The 21,917-nt window shown below is 45.8% G+C and overlaps 1 protein-coding gene across 3 annotated transcripts in view; it reads right to left on the bottom strand.

The window, feature by feature from the left end:
- Positions 1-21,917, bottom strand: part of AXIN1 (axin 1) — a 77,527-nt gene that overhangs the window by 21,647 nt on the left and 33,963 nt on the right. For all 3 annotated transcript variants that reach the window (XM_027654967.1, XM_027654968.1, XM_027654969.1), the window contains 2 exons: positions 9,382-9,522; positions 2,455-2,551 (listed from right to left, as the gene is read on the bottom strand). In XM_027654967.1, the coding sequence (XP_027510768.1) occupies positions 2,455-2,551; positions 9,382-9,522 (238 nt within the window). The remainder of the gene's footprint in view (positions 1-2,454; positions 2,552-9,381; positions 9,523-21,917) is intronic.

Below are 21,917 nucleotides of genomic sequence, written 5' to 3'. Positions count from 1 at the left end.
GCTGCAGAGCAGGGCATCCTACATACCCAGCACATGCTGTCGTTACTTGGAGGCAGCACGGCTGCTGGAACTGGTGAGCAGTCTCCTATGAACATGTAATCACTGCAGTTTATAGCTGCTGGACCTCACTACAAGGGCTGCTATTAAAAGCAAGAGAAGTCCTTTCAGAATTTTGCATAATAGCCCCGTAACTCATTTGTCAGGGAACAGTAAGGTCTGTAAGGACTCCTGAAATGACTTTCGGAAGTAGGAGTTTCTCTATTATCAGTAGGAAAACATGCCGTGCATTCTGCAGGCACTATCAGCATGGACTCTGGCTACACTGGGTAGATATGAGTCCATAAAGACCTTCACTCAAAGGTTGTGATTTCGTCACTGCCACACGTTAAAAAGCAGTTAAGCCCTGGGTCCAGCCTGCTTTAGCCACGGGCTGTGAGACAGCCCAACCACCGGCCTCGGAAAGCAACACTTGAAGGAACATTTGCATGGCTCCTTGCTAATTGGGGCCCTTTAATTCAATCAGCGTGTAGTTAGAGGTGAATTTTAAAGAGTAACTTTATAACATTTCACACTGGTGTTGTCAAAACACATTGTCTAATTACCTTCTCCTTTCTTGGCTGATTGATAAGCAAGGGCAGAGCAGTGCCTCTCTGAAGTCGATGCCAATTCTGTGTCAGTAATTGGCTGGCAGGAGGTGCCAGAGTGTCTGAAGTAAACTTTTATTCCCTGGAGAAAGACTAGAACTAACTCGACTTCTCAGTCCTCTGCTCCCATATAAATATGTGTCAAGATGCCTTTTTCCCTGGGACTTAAAATTACAGTGCAGAACCTAATGGGAACAGTGGATGTTTCACAGAAAAATCCTTGTTGAAGCATCTGTGTGTAGTTTAGGAAGAATATGTAATTCTAAAAGACTGTGTAGGTAAATAGGATAATATGAAAATTTATAAGCAGCAGGTGGCCAATTTAAACCTTGTTTCCCCCCCCCTCCCTTTTTAAACTGGTTTCCAAAAAGGTCGATAAAATTTAATGCTAAGTAAAACTAATTAGCCTGCAAGGAACTGCTGCTGGAATGACACTTATTCAGTTCAACAAAAGAAATGTTTGGCAGATGGAAGTTCGTTAAAGCAGAGTTCACTATACATATTTAATGCTCCAAACTCTGAGTTTATAACCTGCAGTTCATCGAGGCATTGCCAGTGCACACCATCAACAGAAAGCCACTATTATTTTTATCCAAAAGGTAAAGCCACTGACAAGCTTTGAAGTCGGAGAATATTCACTCAGTAGTTCCCACTGTTGGGGAACAGCAACAACAATAACAACAAAAAATAAAGGCCAAGCTTTCAAACTTCAACTCTAACAAAGCCATGCTTACAGTAAAAATGGCATCAAGTGAAATAAAAAGGCACCCAGCCAGCCTTTTCAACAGCAACCACACTGTGAAAGCAACTGTGTGAAAAGAGAGGTGACTGAGCAAGGATGGCTATGAGCGTCCACAGCCAGGGCTTTTATTGTCAACCCAGTGATCAAAGCACAGGAGACCCTCTTAAATCTAAGGAAAATAATCTAATTTAAAAGGCAAAACAAAGAGTGGTGGTTTTGGTGTGCTGTTTTTTTTTTTTAAATCAGATTAAAACAAGGGTGTATTTCTGCTGGTATTGTGCTGCTTTGAGCAGGCAGGATGAGAACAGCTGCGTCAAGTTTGAAGGCACTTCTGGAAAAAGCAGATGGAGGTTTTTTTTCTCCCTATTTGATTTGTGCTGGAGTCCAGCTGTCCAAAGGGGAAAGAAGCACCTCTATTCCCTACTAGATATTAAATGTCACCTGTAACTTCTCACAAAAAGAAAGCAGTAACAAGCAGAGATGGGGATGCAGAGCCCTGGCAGTCGTGCTCATCTTCCAAAAGCTGTTTGCTTACCTGGAGCAACCAAGTGTCAGACAAATGAGATACTTAGGCCTGCACCTTCTTTGCTCTCCTGCCTTGTAACCCCAGGTGAGCTTTCCTGAGTCCTTGAGAACAGGTTACAGCTCCCTTTGGCTGCTCAGTGCAGAAATACTGGGGACTGTTGCATTTCTCCCCAGCTGACCTTGGCTGAGACCTACATCAGCCTCCATGGCCAACAGCCTCCTACACCTTCCACAAACACCTCCAGCCCACCCGAGGGCACGTACCCTGCTTGCAGGTAAATGCCAGCCAGTGCTGCCATTCTCATCCAGGAGAAACAGCCAGCTACTGCCTGAATGGTGAAGAAAAAGGCTGTGTTTTGGGCAGCCCTGCATGGTGAGTTAGGCAGAAGGCTCCCAAAGTCCTTTCCTAGCACATTGTTTGTCCGTCTTAAAATTAATGCAGTGCTAAAGGGGGTTAAACTCCAGCACAAGCAGAGCAACTGCCCACTCCAGATCTCACATATTTTGCATATTTACCTCTGGGAAGGAGATAGTGCTACTTACAGGAATGTGAGGTAGTGGCACGCGTCCATTTGCTTTGGCACTTTCTTGCATCTCTCTGCGATGCTGCTTTCGGAGTCTGTACGGTGGGATCCCATCTCTGCCAGAACAAAACAACAACAGGTCCAGCTTTAGTGCCTTTCTCCGACACATTTCTGTCACTCACAACTCGCTGACACAGAGTGGCAGGTAGGAAACCCCTTTATGTTTGAGGAAGGCTTTGCATGCCTAGAGCAAGAGGAATCTGTGTGGGGAACGATGCTTGTCCAGGTGCCCACACCAACGACACTCTGGCCCTGGGGGCCAGGGGGACTTACAAGGCATCCACCAGGAGCAGAGCAAGGCAGAACTCCTGCAACTGCTGCCCAAGGCAGAGGGCAGGGAGAAGGACTTGGACTGCATCCTGGTACCTTTTATAGTTGGTTGCTTTCTATAAAGAGCCTGTAATGTACACATTAAACCACAGGGCAGGCTAGGAGAGGGGGGAGAAGGAGGAGTGGGAGCTCAGTGAGCATCTACTCCAAGGGGAACTTGGTCAGGGAATAAGGTATATATTTTTAAGAGAGCATGACAGCTTCTCAAATGGCTTATCAAAGCAAAAGGGTAGGCTCCACTGCTCCCAAGGCAAGCTCTAGCTCAGTCTGAAATTATGGGCTTGATACTGAAGTTACTGTGGGGAAGAACCCAGCCCTCTCCCCAGAGGAGGCTGGACAAGGTTAGGAAGGGATGCCCAACTGAACCACCTCCGTTTGGGTTTGTGCCCGTGCTGAAAAAGCAGGTGAGGGAGGTCTCTGCAGGGGAAGGAGACACTGGTGGCCACAATCCTCGGTCCTGACAGACTGGGAGTGTGGTCCATGGCTCTGCCATGAGCCTGGGTACACATGGGTCCCAGCAACAGGTGTCAACGGGTCAGAGGCACCAGGCTTTGCTAAGCAACCCAAAAGGCAAAGCATCACTGGATGAGTGTGACTTCAGGCAAAGGAAAGAAACACATTTTTATTCTCACCATTGACACCACTCTGCTCACACCCCGGGACAAAAATGTGAGTGGACCCCAGTTATGAGAGGACACATGACCCATCCTTGGTGACATTGGGCTACTTGGGGAAAAATCAACAAATGCAAAACCAAATGCCAGCCTGGAGCTTGGCAATTTGGAGCTTTCCTTTTTTATTTTTCACATCTCTGATTCAGTAGAAGAAACTGCCTGAAACGGCAGTGTAGTGCCACAGAAGTGGGTGGAAACGGATGGAGGGATTTGGTAAGTCCCAAGTGCCAAATAACTTCCATGTACAGGCATCGTCTCCTGCCAACCCTGCACCCCTCTGAGCTGTGCAAACCAGCCAGTCCCCACACATCTCACAACAACAAGATGTTTGAACAAGCCAAATGTCCTTAGCACCTACCCCCCTGCCCAGCTGCTTCTCCAAAAAAACCAAACAGTTTCACCAGCACGTTTTTAAAGTCAAGATGCCATTTGGCAAGAGAAACACAATCTACTGCGGTGTTTTGCCTGCAAACCTACTGAGTTTCAAGCAGCAGCCTGTGTGAGGATGGCCACCATCAGCTCTCATTCCCATTCCCATCGTGCTGGCTCCCTGGAAATGTTGGTGCGGGCAGAGTCGCCACCAAATTACATGAGCAGAACATATTTCCATGCAGCAACCAAGGCATTCAAAATGAAACACCATTAAAACAAAATAAAACCCGTGATTAATGACAACTGCTTTTTAGTAGGAAGACAAACGAGAGAACAGAAAATGAGCCAGGCTAATTACAGCTCTGGAGAGTGGCTGCAGGTAATGCGAGAGGAGGAAGAGCATGTTGGGAGCACCACCTTCCCTGTGCCCATAGTGACATGGCTCAGGAGCAGGGCAATTTCTCCACATGCTGCTGTACCAACAGGGGTTACTGCAGTGTTCATTAGGCCTCATTTTCTTTAATGACAAAGCTCCATCTGAACTTAAGACTCACAACGGTTACAGAGTTTCACCGCACCGCGAAGCGGCTTTTTCTGGATTAATGGCAACAAAACAACTGGCAGTTTTTAGAGGAGAAACAAAAGCCAGGGGGATTATTTTAGCCATCGCTGGTCGGCATCAATAGACAACATTTCAGCTTAACCACTGCACAAAACCCGGGCGCCAGAACACAACTCGCACGCTAAAGCCGTGCGGCCATTCGCGGGGAAAGCGGCATTATGTTAGAAAGTGCAATTTTTCTTTCTTTCTCTCTCTCCCTTTTTTTTTTTAATTCTCCCCAGCAGCAGTCCCCAGCGGAAAGAGCGACTTTTGTTCCCAGCACAGTAGCGAAAGGCTGATAATGGCCTCTAATCTATCCGGCTTCAAACACATGTTCAGCCCCGCTGTGCTGCCTTTGATGTCATTTTAACTAGATTCCCCAATGCCACCTCTGAACTTGGAACATTCCTTCGTTCAATGTACTGTGCCAACTCAACCAGAGGAAGCAAATTCAAAGATAAGCACTTTAATTTTATCCCAACAAAACCGTATTCAATAGATGGGGGGAAAGCAAGGAAAACCAATACCATACTTTTGTTTTCCTTTTGTCAGGTAGCTTGCTTTGAGATATTTTCAATAGATAGAGAGAAATAATATATATATATATATATATATAAAAATCAAAACTTTTTTAGAGCACATCTACTTTTAAAATAAAACTTTCTCAAACTGTTTTTCCTTGTTTCACCACGTGATTTTCTTTAGCACCAGAAAACTCAGTGCTGAAGTGCAAGGGGGGAAGAAGAGTATTTCTATCGTTTATTTAATGATAATGCAATTGGTTTGCTGTTGGGGAAATGTGGAGGCTTCCTCCCCTCTCCAAACTGACCTGGCAAGAGCCTCTGGTCAGCAGGGAAGTCTGGCTGTGGCTCTGCAGCTGGACTCTTCTAAGAAGAGCTGCCTTTGCTCCTCTGTAGATACCCTCCAAACCCAACCATTACACCTAACATTGGAAATCATCATTTGGGATCTTTTAAATTAAAAAGCTGTTAAACTTGTTAAAATACAGCTTAATTCTGGACCACTGGCCACAGGACAGACAGGAAACAAATCCACAGTGAAACTGGTATTTTCTACCAACTACTCTTACCAAAGCACCTCCAGTCACCCGAGAGACCTTTCTCACATAAAAGTAGCCCCATGGGAAAATCACCAGGCATTTTGGCCAGAAGCCAGTCATCCAAGGAATAACAGTTAATTTGCAAGGCTTTTGATGGACTAACTACTGTCCTAAACCCCTTTGCTCTGGGGAATGGCCGTCCTCCCTCTGGAGCAGGTTTGACTGGAAGTGGGGAAGGAGCATCCCTCTGGCCAAGCCCATAGGCACTAAGGGCTTCCCAAGTGCCCTGGGGGAAGACAAAGCTGTCTCCCAACCAACATAAGCCAGGACACATGACAAGACCCAGAGGAAGGAGTATTGTTCAGTTGGAGCACAACAAAGGGCTAAAGAGGAGCTATTACCCCCTGTTTACCACTGTAAGGTCTTGCAGAAATCAAGATAGATATGGATCTAAGGCATTTCTGCATCTGAATTGGAACATCATATGGCAATTTAATGCATTTCAGCTGCTTCCTGTTGCCTTCCTACCTACAGTTGCCTTAATTTGCCTCAAGCATCTCTGTTGTGACATCCCCTTCTACCCACAGGCTGCCTCCTCCACTCCTGAGAGATGCTATCCCCATGCAGGGTTATCTGAGACAGCAAGAGCAGTTTAGGACTGTGCTGGAAATGCTGCTGCAAGACTGGGGCAGGCTCTGAGCAGCCCAGGGGGAGGCAGAGCCCCAAAGACCCACCACTGAACAGCAGCAGTGAACGGCTCGGCCCCAGCTGCCGGGCCAGAGCTCGCCGGAGCCTCTCGCAGTGTCCTCCCCAGACCTTGCCTCCACACAGACCAGCTAAAACAACACAGCTGCCCTGACGATTGTAAAAACAGGTTTCAGCAGAGAGGACCGGAGCTGTTTTGCCTGCCAGGACAGAGGAATTCCTATGACACAGGAAGACTGAGAAATAATCAGCGGAACGCAGGCGTTTAAGAGCAATGTTTTTTAAGCCACTCAAAAAGCAAAGTACTCCGACGGGGACTGATAACACATTCGTTATATAAATTCAACCCATTCCAATAATATTTTCCAGAAAGACATGCTGTTGAAAGCTGGTCTTTCAGGTTTGTAGCTGGTATCACAGCTTTACAACCCCTTTGGTGGGCTGGGTACTCCCAAAAAGTCTGTGCCTGCCTCCCTTCGCCCCAGCTCAGGAGCCCAGACAGGCAGAGCATCGCTCAGGTCTTTGCCTTGGGATCACACCCCACTCATGTGCTGCCTTGAAGCACAAGCCAGATTTCTTCACTATTAAGCATGACTGCTGTATGTAAACAGCACACAGAGGGAAGAACCTCACTCATCAGCAAACGAGGCTTTTATTGCCATTTTCCTCAGAGGAGGCCTAAATTCAAAGCACGGAGACATGTAAGTCTTGTCAAGCAGCAGGAGTCCCTTCTTTAACTTCATCTGGTTGTTCTTCATTTTTGCTGCCTTGAGCAGTTCTGCAAAAATTCCTTTGAAACTCGGAGGCAGACAGGTTCAGCAATGCCACGTAAAAAACCGAATAAAGTCTGGTGCTGGAGTTTTAAAGCATGTAATGAAGAGCAAGTACTCTGAAAACAGGCAGAGCCTTTGTAAGCCAAAGGTCAAGGCTGTACATCCAGAATCCCAATTTGGGGATCATTCTGCAAGCATCCAGTCTGAGATGCATCGAAAGAAAGATCACAGGTTTACCCTTGTGGTGTTCAAGTTTTACTTAAAATGAACCATTAAGACTGGGTTAATTAGTAGCAGAAGGCAGCACGTGTAGTGGTGGCAATTAAAGTCCTAGAAGCAGACTATGGAGGGCATAGGAGGAATAAAATGCCTAAAGGAAAAAGGAGCATAGGATGGCCAATCAGAAATTATTCTGCCTGTAAAAGAAACAAACTATGGCTACTGAAATAAAAATTAGGAGAGTGAAGAACTCTGGCATAAATGATCACAACTTATCGCAGGTATAACCATCAGAGCAGCCCCATGAGCCTGCTGGACAAGTGGAAAAGGAAGTGCTAAAAGCTAATTAATTTTGAAGAGTTCTTACATCTGTCTCTCCTGATAGCAAGAAGTTACAAGACCCCTGATAGTTTCAGAGCACTTCTCCATATAAATTGATGAATATGAAGAATTGCAGAACGATGTGGCAGAGCAGCTGGATTTGTATCAAATGGAGCCTTTAATTAGTGGCCCTCTACAGTGTTCTGTCCTGGGGGCATCCTCCTCTTCCCAGGCCCCTTTGGACAAGGTCTGCCTCCTCCATTTTGCAGCATGACATGGATAAGGAGCGAGGGGCTGGTGTCAGGGTGCAGAATGGACTCACAGTTGCTCCTACACGGTCCCAAGCCTCCGTGGAGCCAGAGAAAAAACAGACATTCCTGACTCACCACCCCAGACACAGAAACCCCCTCACCACTGTCCCACGGTATGAACTGAGGGCAGGTGGGGAACTGTTGCAACACCCATTAACAACATCTATGGCACAGGCTGGAAAGTTTCTCCAACAAGGTCTGACAGCTCCTGACATTCACAGTGACACTAAACGAGCCTCTTGGAGGACTCTGTGTTTACAGCACTGCCATTAATAAAACCCTCTCCTAATTCTGTAAACCTGTCATCTTTTGCCTGAAGAATCAAAGGGTTTCTACTCTACAGAAAGACACTTTGCATTTGCACTACTAAAAAACAGACCAAACAGCGAATATTTTCCCCCAAATCCTTTTTTTTTTCTATCACAGAGATGCAGTCACAATGAAATCTCAAAACCCCTTTTTTCTCCCTTTGCAGACCATCTTTAAGGCAGGCGTCTCGTGGGTGAGATACAGAGTGCTGTCACGAGGGGCAGAAAGAGAAAAAAGCAGAAAAGATTTGTCTGGGGCTTATTGGCACAAGCTGTGTTAAAGCACGGTGGCCACCAGACAACCTAGAACTGGTCAGTCACCAATCCTACTGAAGAGCAATTGCAGACTGAGCAGAGTTACTCCATCTGGAGTAACATCTGTGTCCAGTTCTGGTCTCCTCTGGAGATGTGGAGCTCCTGGAGCCAGTCCAGCGGAGGGCAACAAAGATGATGAAGGGACTGGAGCATCTCCCTCATGAGAAAAAGCTGAGGGAGCTGAGGCTGCTCAGCCCTGAGAAGAGACACTGAGAGGGGACCTCATCCATGTCTGTCAGTGTCTGCAGGGAGGTGTCAGAGGGTAGACCAGGCTCTGCTCTGTGGTGCTGAGCAATAGGACAAGAGGCAATTGGCAGAGACTGATGCACAGAAGTTCCACTTGAATATGAGGAAGAACTTCTGTACCATGTGGGTGACCAAGCACTGAACAGATTGTCCAGAAAGGGTGTGGAGTCTCCTCACTGGAGATATTCAAGAGCTGTCTGGACACAATCTGGTGCCATGTGCTCTGGAATGACCCTGCTTGAGCAGGGAGGTTGACCCATTGCAGTCTCTTCCAACCTTACCCATCCTGTGATTCTGTGAGTTTGGCAGCACAAAACCTCAGGAGAAGTACCCAGGCAATTAGAAAGCTCTGTCTGACATTCAGAAGACACTGTAGCTCAAATCACTTACTACAAAGCCAATTCTTCTTGCACCTGGCAAGAAACATTGCAGAAACTCCCACTGAGCATCATTTATTTTAGTTCACTCCGAGCATTTTGTGTTGCAGCCTCCACAGCGACAAAACGACTGAAGAGGAAGTGAGAATGGTCATGACCGTGGTCTGTTCAGACAGTTCCCTCAACCCCAGCTGTGGCAAGGCCTATCCCACACCAACACAACACTGCTGAAGACACAGACATGCCCCTGTCCCAGCAGGCTGGAGGTACTCACACGCTGCTGTCTGTCAGCGACATGGTGTCGGCGTCGCTGGACATGCTCTGCTGCTCGCTGTCGTTGGCACTGGTCGCCGGGGCCAAAGCGTAGCCCGTGTTGACATAGTAAGGGTTAACAGGCTCTCTCCACGACCCGTGCCTGCAAAAACACCAGAGTCACATTAGAAGGGCACAACCAGCGCCGGGCAACAGAACAGGCTGTGTTCACAACTAAGTTACACTGATAGAACGATGAAAAATTCGACTCTTAATGGAAGAAAAAAGGGAATTCATAGTGTAATGAAGATGATACCGGTAGAGATAAAGAAGGGAGTCAACAAGACTGCATGAAAGAACTCCAGTTTCCATCACGATTTACAGTGTACATGGGCTAGCTGCTTAGCATTGTCATTACAGGAGTATCTAAAAGCAATATCTAGGTAATAAGACAGCATTTTTCTCAGTCAGAACAGGCTTCGACTCTTCCAACAGGGAGGGATGTGTAGCACAGCTCACCCATTCCATGCTTACTTTAACATCCCTCTTTACTCCAACATGTTTGCCGAGGGAGGGAGGTGATGCAAGGAAAAGCTGTTGCTCACAACACAGCACCTAAAGCTGACCTCCAGTCTCACATTCAGGCACACCACATACTCGCAAATTCCATCAGGAAGGACCATGTAATCACACTGACTTTTCACACGGACAATCTGCTTGTTGGATCTACAGCAGTTAGTTTGTACACAACCTTGTTATTCAAGCACACATTCAGGCCAGACTCCTCTTCAGCAAAATGTCAGGAAGAGAGGCTGCCTTGCTCAGTTCCTTGCTCAGGAGGAGACTTGCATTGATGGTGAAGCAGCCTGTGGAACCAAGCAGGCAAGAACTCCTTCACACTGACTCTGCCACTGGCACAGAAAAGCTACTGCTGCCAACTCTGCCAGCTCTGCTACCCTGCAGGACTGACAGGCCATGCAGGCAACTTGTTCTCACTGCAAGTCATTTTGCAATTTGCCAGAAGGAGGAACAAGCTGAAATGTTCACACCAACCAAACATCATTTAATCCCCTGCTCTCCCTGCCTGCCCCTCTGCATGAAGAGCAGCATTTGTAAGGTATCTTAAGAGTTGATGAATTCCTGGGTTTTCCAAGCTCTGAAAATAAGGGCCCTGTTTTAATTCAGATCACAAAGCTCATCAGCATGATCTTTTATTTAGTAACTCAGTAACTGGCACCTGGTTGATGTGGTTTGCAATGGGCCCTGAGCAAACATCTCCATGGAGGGCACATCATGCAACATGTGCTTCCCCGTTCTGCCCTGAACAGCGGTTCTGGCTGAACTGCAGTGGTCAAAGTCCTACAGACAACAGAAAACAGCCCCTGCCCTGATGAGTTTACATTTAGATAAGGGAAGGAAAGCCATGAGAAAGGCACAGATGGAGGGCCCAGAGGTGAGGAAGACACCATCGAAGGGAAAAGCTGGCAGTCTGTGCCTCTTCGTACGGAGTATAAACGCAGGACAGCCACTACATGAACTGGGACTGGTGGAGAACCCATTTAAGGTGGAGGTGTTTGGAAAGCTGGATGTATAATATGGCACACAGTGTAGCAAGAGGGAACCAATACCAAAGTATTTCAAAACCTGAACTGGACAGGGCTACAGCCTTCAGCCAACACACTGCTCACTCAGCTCCTATTCACCTACCCTTCGGCTCCTCGACACACAACCTATTTTCCTTGTAATTCAAGGAGTCATGGATGCTCACTGGCCACTAAGAAGAATCATATTGTTTCAGGTCCATTATGGGATCAGTTAGAAACAAATTACTCTCCTATTCTCACAAAGAGAAAACTAGTATTTTGTTTGCCACAAATCAAACAAAACTCCAAGCTATCTCTCCTTGGATGATGAAGCTCAGCACAGCTGCCTGGTGCAAAGAGCATTAATGGAAAAGAGAGCCTTGTGAGGTTTGTCCATGCTCGGGTGCAACACAGAGTCAGTAAGGGATGAACATTTACAGCTGCCTTGGGATGGTGAGTCACCACAGAACCTCCAGCACACAAACTTTCTGCCTGTCACTGCCAATGTGCACTGGAGCAAACTTATTACTATATTCCATCAGATTTCAGAACGGCTTTCTAGGGCAAATACTGGAAATAATTTGAACAAGTTCAACCTAAAAAGTAAGGCATAATAAGTGAAAACCCAACCAGGCCCCTTCACCAGCTCTCCCCCTGCAGAACGGTCAGTTCTGAGCAGTGCAACCCTCCTGTCAAATCCAACATGACAGCTGCATGATGGAGGCTGAGACAGCCTCTTAAATTGAGGCAGGAATGATGGATAGCTCAGGCCTTCCCTGCGGGCAAAGAGAAGGATGCTTTTTGGACAACCCAATTAAAATACAGCACCAACTTCTTCTAGTGGACCTTCTGTCAGGACTCTCTGGAAGAGGCATGGATTATTGCAGCAGTATATTAAGAAAGAACTACAGTATAGAGAATAAAATGCATAGCTCAATCCATTTCTGCTTTGTATCTGCTGATACAAAGAGAGAACAGCAGAAAGCATCTGAAGAGGTTGCTGGGTGTGGAAGTGGGCTGGCTGAAGGAACTGAGAGCAAGCAGATGGGTGCTGGGTGGTCCCTGGCCCCTCCAGAAAAGTCAGGATGGATTGTCTCTCCTGCAGCAATCCAGGGCTGTGGGCTTCCCACTGACAATGCAGGTTTGGTCACAACTGTTTTATTTAGCTAAAATTACACACTTAAGCGTGTATACAACAGGGATTACTTCCATTTTAGCTCTGCCTCTAATACATCAATGCAAATGTAAACTTTTGGTAAGCATAAGGAGATGGAAAGGGTATAGGATTTCAAAGCAATCATAACAGGTTACATTACTTTTGAGGAATCCATCTGTATTCAATCCTTCTCCTAATGTTCCCTCTCCCTGACAACTCTCTTCAGCTGGCTCGTATCACTATTTGAATGTTTTGTGCCGTGCCTCTGAAGAACGCTTTCAACATCTATTAGGAGGAAAACATTAAAGGAACATGGAGTCTAACAAAAAAAAAAAACTGGTCACTTCTGATCTGGGAGGGGAGGCTGCTTTAAAAGGGATTCAGGCACACTCAGAGCGATTTGAAATGTCAGCTAAAAACCTCACATACCGAGCTCTGTGCACTGATAAGGGCGATAAAAGGAAAGGTGAATATTTAAAGTTACACTTCACAAAAATTCCTGCAGACTTCTGGAATTTTATTATATTTTTTAAGACAGAAAGAGTAATGAACGTTTTTGAAATGAACACAGAACATTTCACACCTCACAGAAATAAAGCTGCACGTCTCTTCTGCAGCTCTCAGTTGCTCAACCCTCAAAATAATCACACAGGGAACAATTATAACAGAGATCACAGCGACCCGAGTAAGTCAGCCTGACCAGCTGCCTTTTTTTTGCATAAAGCCCTCCACTGATCACTGTACATTCTGGTAATGCTGACAAGGGCCAAAACTGCTGCAGAAAACCAACAGGTATCTCTTAGGGCTTCCTTCTGCCTGTTCTGGGTTTATTTTGCATGTTGTCTTGGCTGCACCCCATTCCTAAATCTCTCACTCCTGCAACCAAGACCAGCATGCAGCACTTTGGACATCAGCACTGTCAGATTTTGGAGCTTCAACATGAGTGAGAAGAGAGGTGAGGCCCTCTTCAGTCCTCTTGCCCTACCTGGAGTTCCCACTGCATCATGAATCCCTAAGGGCATCCTTTTTTCTTCCAGCCTGAGACCCACAGTCTCCCTCACACAACTTCCCCTGATGGCTATTTCAGTTTTAAATCAAAGACGCGAAGTCCCCCACTTTTGCCACACATGCTACTATTTGTTCTATGCAAAAAAACCCCACAGGGTTGGCAGGCTCTGGGGAAGAATTGCATCACCTTCAGCATCCACAGTGGGAGGAAGATCTCACTGATCCTGCCTGCAAAGCCAAATCCACACGGCACTCCCTTCGGTTCTCACCAGTTACATACCTCCTTCACTGATGCTCTTCATCAGGTATGGGAAAGAAATCCACTAAGGCAAGAAGGAAACTTCCTTGAAGATGCAAAGGCCTCTAGGCAACTAATTTCTGTAGAATTTAAATTTCCACCAGAGGGAATAAGTTGCACAACCCTCTGTTGGAAGGTCTGAGAGACATGGTCTTCCCAAGCCTGCTCGCAGTTCCAGTGTGGCTGGAACAGCTCCCAGTTTAACATGGAAGCTGATCAATCCATCAGTTTTCATTGCTACTGTCTCCTCCAGCTCCAGCACTGAATTTTTATGACACTGACATTTTCTGGAAGAAAACTTTTACTCCAAATAATTGAAGCTGTGATAGAATCCAGGCAGGCTGGAAGTCCTCCTCTTGTGAGGGTCCCTCACCTGCATGACCCTGAGATAAGGACATCTCCAAACTCCCCAATGGCATGGGGGGCACCTTCAAACTCCTGCACTACCAAGGAAGCACCTGTTTGAGATACCAGGTCAAGACTCAAGAGATAAAAGACTCATGAAGCTGACAACCACAAACCCCAGTATGTTCTCCCTAAGCAGCTCTTCCAGAAGGCTTCCTCCCATGACATTGCCTGAACCTCTGGTCACCAGTGTTTCAGTGAGCAGCTCGTTTTTAACATGGGAGAAATCCCATTTTCTAGACACCTGGAGCCATGAGGCAGCTGATAATCACCCCAACTTCATGAGTTGCCTCAGAAAGCTCCAAGCTCTCCAAGCTGCAGGAGTTGTGGGGGTGTTGGCAAGTCCCAGGGAAGGACACCCCAAAATGGGCTCTGCAGAAACTCCAGATCTCTCAGCACAGCTGATGGCAGGTGGAGCAGCTGCAGTGCCCTCCCTCCTGCACTGCAGGACACAATTCCTTCCTTCCTTCCTCTTTTGATGGGTGGTGTTTGGGCTGAGGGATGGTACCCAGAGACCACAGATCAGGGCTGCAACTCAACAGGACGCAGTTACTCAGTCTCTGTGCTCCCACCCTGCTTTTTCACACCAGCTTCTGAAAAAGTTCAAACTTTTACAGTTCTGTGTTTCTGAAGATGGCTATTTCCAAGAAATCAGCACTAAGCACTATCTTATTTGGTGTCTCCGGTTATTTTGCCTTCGTGATTGGAAGGACACAGTCTAATGCTGAGATATCCTTCCAGCTCATTATTTTGACATGTCTCACTTATTCAGTGTGAAAAAAATAATTTTTTCCATTTAAAAAGTCACATTCTTTCATCCAAGAAATAAAAAATCCTTCCAGAATGACAGGTCACTGAGCCTCCAGCTGGCCAGACACGATCAGTGCTCTCTTCCTCCCCAAACTTACACCCACCAACAAGCAGGTGACTGTCACATCCTTCACGTAATTCCACATTTCATGATCACAACCAGTCAATCAAATTAAAAGCTGCACATGTTAAGCTTATGATGTATGAGCCAAAGCAAACCCCTTCAGCATATCTAAACAGCACGAGCTGACAATAGTGTCCAAGAGGCAGGGTCACCTTTAAACGAGGGATTACAACAGCATCCACCACAGAGTCTGACTTACAAGATTACATTAATCCACCACCTGAACAGAAAAGTCTCTGTTTCCAGTCCATGGTGCCAACAACCATCACAAAAGTTGCACCATACTGAGCATAAAACTTGTTAGAAATGTCCAAAAGCATGCACAGCGTTCCCCAATCCATCATCATGGGAACGTTTTGGAGCTAAGAACAGAAAGCCTAAGAAGATGCAAAGCTGAAAATCTTTACTCCTGACTGGATTTAACCTGCACTAAAGATGCAAAATCTGCTCAAGAGGATAAAATTAGGGATTTAGCCGATAATTTGATTGCAGATCGTTGGGGTTGCTCCACTTAAAACTCTTCCCAATTACTCTGGGTATTCAGACGCTGCTGTGCATCTCAACTTTATCACTGCCAGTGTCAGGCTAATCACATGTGTTCTAGGCAAGGGCAGCTTCTTCAAAGATCACATCAATTCTGGACAACTTAATCTGTTCTTTGAGGTCTCCAGATGGCTCTTGCCAAGAAAGTTCACTTCCAGCCCTGCAGCCAGCGAGCGCAGCGGCCCCGGCGCTCTGCAGAGCATTACAAAGGAACCAGATCAAAGTTGTGTCTTACAAAAAAATGAAATCTGAAGTTTGAAAAGCAACAGCAGCCTGTCACTTGTAGGCTTAAAGACGACTTCTGCATGCTCCAGCTATCAGGGAATTTATGATTACAGTCTGGCTTTTAAAAGCTGATGAAAAAAACGACGCTCTTTAGCACTCCTTGCCTTTGCAAATCTGTATCTTCTTCCCTGCATATTCATCCTCCCACGCCAGAGGAAGAAGGGAAATAAATAAAAATGTAACTAAAAGTACAGATAAGGGCTCTTCTTCTCTTTTCTTCTAAGGCATTCAATTCCATTTTAGGACTATGCAGAGATTATTTTATGGGGAGCTTCAGCAATTATTGTGAAGTATTAAAGTACAGTTACAAAAGCCAAATCCAAGATTTACCAGTCTGAGTTTCCAGTTTCTCACTCCTTTGCATTTACCAAGGACATGCTACTTCTCAGGCAGGACTAAGGTACAGAGGACGCTTTAATTGCAACCAGTAATTTAGATCACAGGATACAGCAAGGTGGGGGAGAAAATCTAGGAAGGAAGTTGAAATACAGGAAATAAAATGTTTGCCTTAGGAGGCAAATAAAGACTAGATAGGCTAAATATTGTGGCTGTATTGCCCTATCACCACCCTAACCTTCTCAAGAAAGGCTCTCAGACAACAGGATGAAACCACTGTGTTCCAAGGAAACTGCAGAACAAGTCCCTCAAGATTTGATCTCACTGTGCATCTCCAAACCAGCCCTCCCGGCTCCTCCTCCCCAACGGAGGTGAGGCCGTGCTCACTCACAGCCCCAGTGTAACACTGGATTCTGCCCACTAGTTACAGGTTTAAAATCAAAACTGCAAAAATCTGATTGTGACCAACAATAAAGTCAAGTTCTTCCTAAAAACAATGCACATCTTCCCTAGAATAAGACCACAAACCTCATTTATTTAATAGCTCAAAGCACAAGAAATTAATTAAAATAAAAAAGAAAATGTGGGCAACACAATGTCTGCACATCAATTAACAGGACACTTGGATCATTTTCCCGAAGTCAAATGAATGTTGCACAACATTTTGTTGCATATCTAAGAATAACAGGTATCAGCCTACCTTAATTTCAATTCATTAGACTGAATTTATACCATAACATAGTAGTTTTTGTTTGTTTTTTTAATGATGACATGAATCATATTAATCCTTATCCATCATGAAAGGTTGACATTAAATAGGGACATTTTCTATAAAATACACATGATATTTGGCTGCATTCATTGTGACTGAACAAGAACCTCACTGCTCTGGCACTGCCAGGCTCCATCAGCCATCCAAAAGCTGCTGTAGTGACTTAAGAAGCTCCAAGACCAGGGCAAACCCAGCAGCCTGTGTGCATTTTGGATATCCAGGGTACACTGCTCCCATCCATAAGCCACATTTGCCTCCATGTCCTGGCCTCTGTCAGATGATAGGCCACAGGAGACCTACTTTAAATATTTTATTGGAAGGGACAGAATCAAGCTTGTGCAGGGATGTGCTGAACATCCACACATGTTAACCCTCGAAATGAGTGGGATCCATGTCCTCATCCCTGACTCTCTGACCCTCCAAATGTGCTCTCCTTGGGGCACTGGGATTGCCAGCACGGACACAGGTACAGAGGGCTGATAACGCAGTCTTCTTCCCCTGCTTAAACTGAGAGCTGGGGAAAATTCAGCAAGAGGCTGATTGGCAAGAGCTTTCCACTCTGCTAATTGGCTTCTCAGACTGAAATGACATCTATGTTTAATAGAAGTGATTTTATATATATATATATATATGTGTGTGTGTGGTTAAGTGGATGAACACACGGAGTAGCCATTTCAGACAGCACGTAGCAGTGCCAGCTCCCAGCCCTCTGCTTTCCTTGGTGACTGGCCCAAGTGAATTTCGGTTGATGGAGAGGGAAAACACTTTGCAAAATGTGGCTCTCCACATGGGTTTCTCTGCCCCATGGTCTGCCTTCCCTGGGAAGGCAGGCAGGACAGCCGGGAGCATAAAGGAGGCCCAGAGGAAATGGTTCTTCCCAGAAGGAGTCATATCCAACTTCCATGTCACAGATGGAGTAACACCAGTCACCCTCCCGACAGTTCAGAGCCTTCCATGTCACGCCGAGCGAGGGACCATCCGTCCCTGCCCGCGGCCCAGGGGGATGACACACGCAGCCAAAAGCATGTCCCGGCGTTCCAGCCGCGGGCCGGCCGTGCCGACACCCACACAACACGGCTCCCAGCCCGGAGCAACCCCCTCGCCCGCACGGAGAGGGCCTTCGTGGAACAAATTACTTCCAAATGCCTGGCTCAGAGGCACAGGGAGAGAGGGAAGCCCGGGTTTGTACCTGGGTCTGCTCACAACCTAAAGAAGGCAGCAGCTCCACTTAAAAACACCACTGCCTGCAAACTATCAAATTAATCCCAGGATTTCAACAGGTTTTCTTCATTATTTTTTGTCTCAACCAAACCACAAATTTACTTAATGACTAAACCAGGCGAGCGAGTACTTTGTTTTCCAGACGGCAGGAACGTTTCTAACGGGATCCAGGTTTTCAGAACACACGTTTACCTGACGTCAGGCGAGGGAGAGGCTCTGCTGCCGAGATGCGTTTGATGCTTTTTTTAACTCCCCCAAACCTGCCAGCACCGTGGTCGGGGCATCTCCGAGCCCTGAGCCCGAGGAGAGGCGCTGAGCAGGGTGAGGAGGAATACAATAAGAACAGTGTGTTCCAGGAATGACTGAATAAAGGCAAGAGCATGCTTTTGGCCAGCAGGATTCAGTGCTGTAACTCCCGTCTGCCGTTTTTCTTCTCTGTCTGAAGCAACGTTGTTTGTCCACGCTTCTCTGAAATGGAAAGTATTTCCTCTTGCCTGCTCGTTCCAAGGAAAGATCTGAGGAGGCCTGGTATAACCAGGCAGAACTGGGGATTCTCCAGTGACTCGCCTCTTCTTTGCCAAAATTTCTGCTCTACAAGAAAGGGCTTACAAGAAAGAAATTACGAGCAGATTTCTCTGCAAGCTCAGTAACTTAAGACCAGGGCCTGCAGAATGAGTAAGTTTTTGGACGGAAACAAAGCATCCAGCTTTGGCCAATGATTCAAGATCATTCCCTTCCTTCCTAAATACCTACAGAGCCTCTGGAGTGTTCAAAAACGTGGGACAGGGTGGAGGCATCTACAGGTACATGAGTCACACTGGGGAATGAGAGCCACTGGAATCCAAGGGCTAAATAAGACAATAGGGGATCAGCCCTTCCTTATATCACCAAAGGGCACCAACCCAGCACCTCAACCGACTCCTGCATTGTTCTCAGGGGATAAATTTCCTAACAGTTAAATCACAACAGTGGTGTTGCTGATGCCTGAAAGGGGAAGATATGCAACTCAGGGGGGGTTGTGTTTTACAAAAACTACTTGCAGCTTTGACATGAGACCACTTGCCTGCACCACTGGGCCGTGTAACATAAGCTGAGCTGCATGACCACGGACTTGCTAGTCTTGCTTAAATCCCCTTTGAAACAATGGTATGAAACTCGATACTTGTTACCAACTTACTGCCAACAAACTTGGTATTTTAATGAAATTACAAATTTGGGTGGCAGAAGAAACCAGTGGATGTAATATTTTGAACACCTATGAGGCACCTGACTTAGCGCCTCAAAACGACTCAGGTTTGCTCAGGAAGACCTTTGACGAAGCCCAACTAATGATGAGGTGGGCAGAATTAGCAGTAATCCTGCACAAAATAGAAGACTTTATTTCACTGATTAAGGTCTGGCTCACAAGGCACATGAAGAGAAGAGGTCTGCCTCCAAGCAGAGACCCTCGCAGGTGTCTTAATTCCTACAGAAATGATCCAAGAAATTTCCCCCATTGAATAAAAACCTTTGAGGTGAATGAACTCCGACCTCAGCTGGTAACAAAACCAAAAACATGGAGGGCTGGCAAGACCTGGCAGAGATAAAGCTGATAGTCAGGATTTAATAGTGCTCCCAGAGGGGAGATTCAGCTGATTAGAAACATCCTAATCTTCTGTCTCAGTGTATATTAAAGGTCAAGAAGTGGGATCAGATATTGGCAGCACATGAAAAAACAACCCAGTTGAGCAAAAAACCTTCACAAAGACATTTCATACCTTCGCATTAAAAATTCCTGCAAAGCCTTATTTAACTTTACTTCTATCTAGGGAACACACTCAAGTTTGAAGTCAAGAGACCATTAGATCAGGACAGAAAAGAAGTGCCTCTGCAGAAGACTTCTGTCTCCAATCAGTACTTTATAATGAGCAGGAGTTCATAAGCATCAGCTGACTGCAACCATGACAGATAAGTAGGTCTCAGAAGTACAGCACCATGAAACAGAGCTTCTCTAGCAGTCCTCTGGAGTCTCACAGGCTCCCCAAATGGGGTCATTAAAGGATACTTGTTGGATCATGTTAACAAACGGCAGGCTGTATCAACAACAACACACTGGCAAGCTACAAAAAGCTTTTAAACTTGCACTATTATTTATTGCTCAGCTCTGAAGAGATGTCAGCATCACAGCAGAAGTACAAATCCTAACTCAGTCTCCTGGTCTCTACTGGGAGCTCATAATCCGACATTCCCTTCTCAGCTCAAGCCGACCTGGCCAATACAATGCAGGGGTTGGGGCAAGAGGAGGGTGGACTGAGTCATGTTGTCCTGACAAGGTCCATTAGAGGTTGACAGCAATGACAAATCCTCAGAAGAACTGTAATGACAACCATCAGAAGGAATGCAAAACGCAGAAAATGTGTCTAAGGGAGGCAGACACCTGATCTTTCCTTTTCTAGAGATACTTATTTTCTTCCTCTTTTAGGAGTTTAGCAGACTAAAAGGAAGTAACTTGCTGCTGTCCTTAGAAAATAGGCATACAGAGGGAAGTCAGTCTTGTGAAGCTGCTACAGACAGCCCTCCTTTTAAATAAAGATTAAAGTAACTTTTCCTTAGATGGTGGGAATGAAGTATTCTTTCACAATCCTAGTTTTGGGACACTTACCAAACCTTGCATCTCCAGCCAGACCTGGAAGTCAAACCATCAATCGCTGCATTGAGGTCACATAAAGTCATATTTAAAAAGGATGAATGAAATCAGTGGATTCAGTTTCCCATTTCTTGTGGCTGTTCCTTTACAAATGGATCTAAATTTGGTGGCTGACTGGCAAACAAAGAGCAAAGAATTCAGCAGTGAGAAAGATGGAGACCAGCATCTGAAGGCAGGGGGGTCAGCAATCCCTATTTACTGCAAACACCTTGACTGTGACTAGAAGGACCACGCTGGGCATCCTCTGCTCCTGAGGGTGACACATCTCCAGAGGCACTCACTAAACAGTCCAAAGGGCAAGAACCAGTTCACCTCATTGAAATAGGTAGAGAAAAATGTAGAGAAAAACAGCTAAAGGAGGCAAGGAAGGGAAAAAAAAAAAAGAGTAGCTCACAGACAAATTGCACAGGAACTCACAAGGTTGTTCCTGGGACATGGCAATACCAGAAGGTTCAGCTTCCAGAACTCCAGACCAGAAGGATGAAGCACTTTTTACTGTGGCATGAGAGCATTAGGGCAGTGTTTGGGAGGCTTATATATGTCATTACCATTACTGGGTTTGACCATCACTCAGGCAAATCCTGTGCTTGATTTTTCTTGGGGCACTTCACAGCAAGTGAAACTTGACTTCAAGAACTGTGCTGGGGTTTGCTGTTATTTTTGCCACATAGATTTCTTCTGTTTTGGTTCTCATCCAACAGGACAGGCAGATATATGGGCTTTCACCTTTATTACGCAAATTCCCCAGTATCTTTTCATCTGGTATGCATTACTGAGGGCATGCATATGAAGTACCATGTCCATTTAAAGTGCTATAAAGGAGCTGTTTGAACTCTTGTTCCATCCCTATGTATTTTTATACAATTTAACCCAGTTGACAGCTCCACACATAGGAAAAATAAGTGAAAATGCAAGCAATGTGCTTTTTGTTCTAAATAAATTATCCAGTGTTCAGATAAAAGATTGGTATTTAGTTTTTTCCCCTCAGTTTCTTAAAGACAGAAGGCTAGGTGACCAAAGTCTGGGTGTTTCTGTTGATATCTCTTTACTCCAGAAATTCTGAGTACAAGGTACTTGCTGACACCCAAGTAAATTCAACAGGGGAGGGAGGCCCCAAAGACACTGTGATAATTAATGAAATTGGGGAGGTGAGGAGAGACTCTTAAGTGCTCTGAACAATAGATCTCAGTGGCAAACCTACACGGAGAGATGATCTTACAAGCACCTCAAACGCTCCAGCTCCAGCTCACAGCTTCCCTGACACTGAATACAGCACAGGCCCATTGCAAAAGCTGTGTTTTGGGAGTCCCAGTGGTGGAGAACTGGTTTTA

Source organism: Corapipo altera, unplaced genomic scaffold (assembly GCF_003945725.1).
Source record: "Corapipo altera isolate COAL_440 unplaced genomic scaffold, ASM394572v1 98, whole genome shotgun sequence".
NCBI classification, from domain to species: Eukaryota; Metazoa; Chordata; class Aves; order Passeriformes; family Pipridae; genus Corapipo; species Corapipo altera.
Note: the sequence above shows the minus strand (reverse complement) of the source record. Positions and strands in the feature narration are given on the sequence as shown.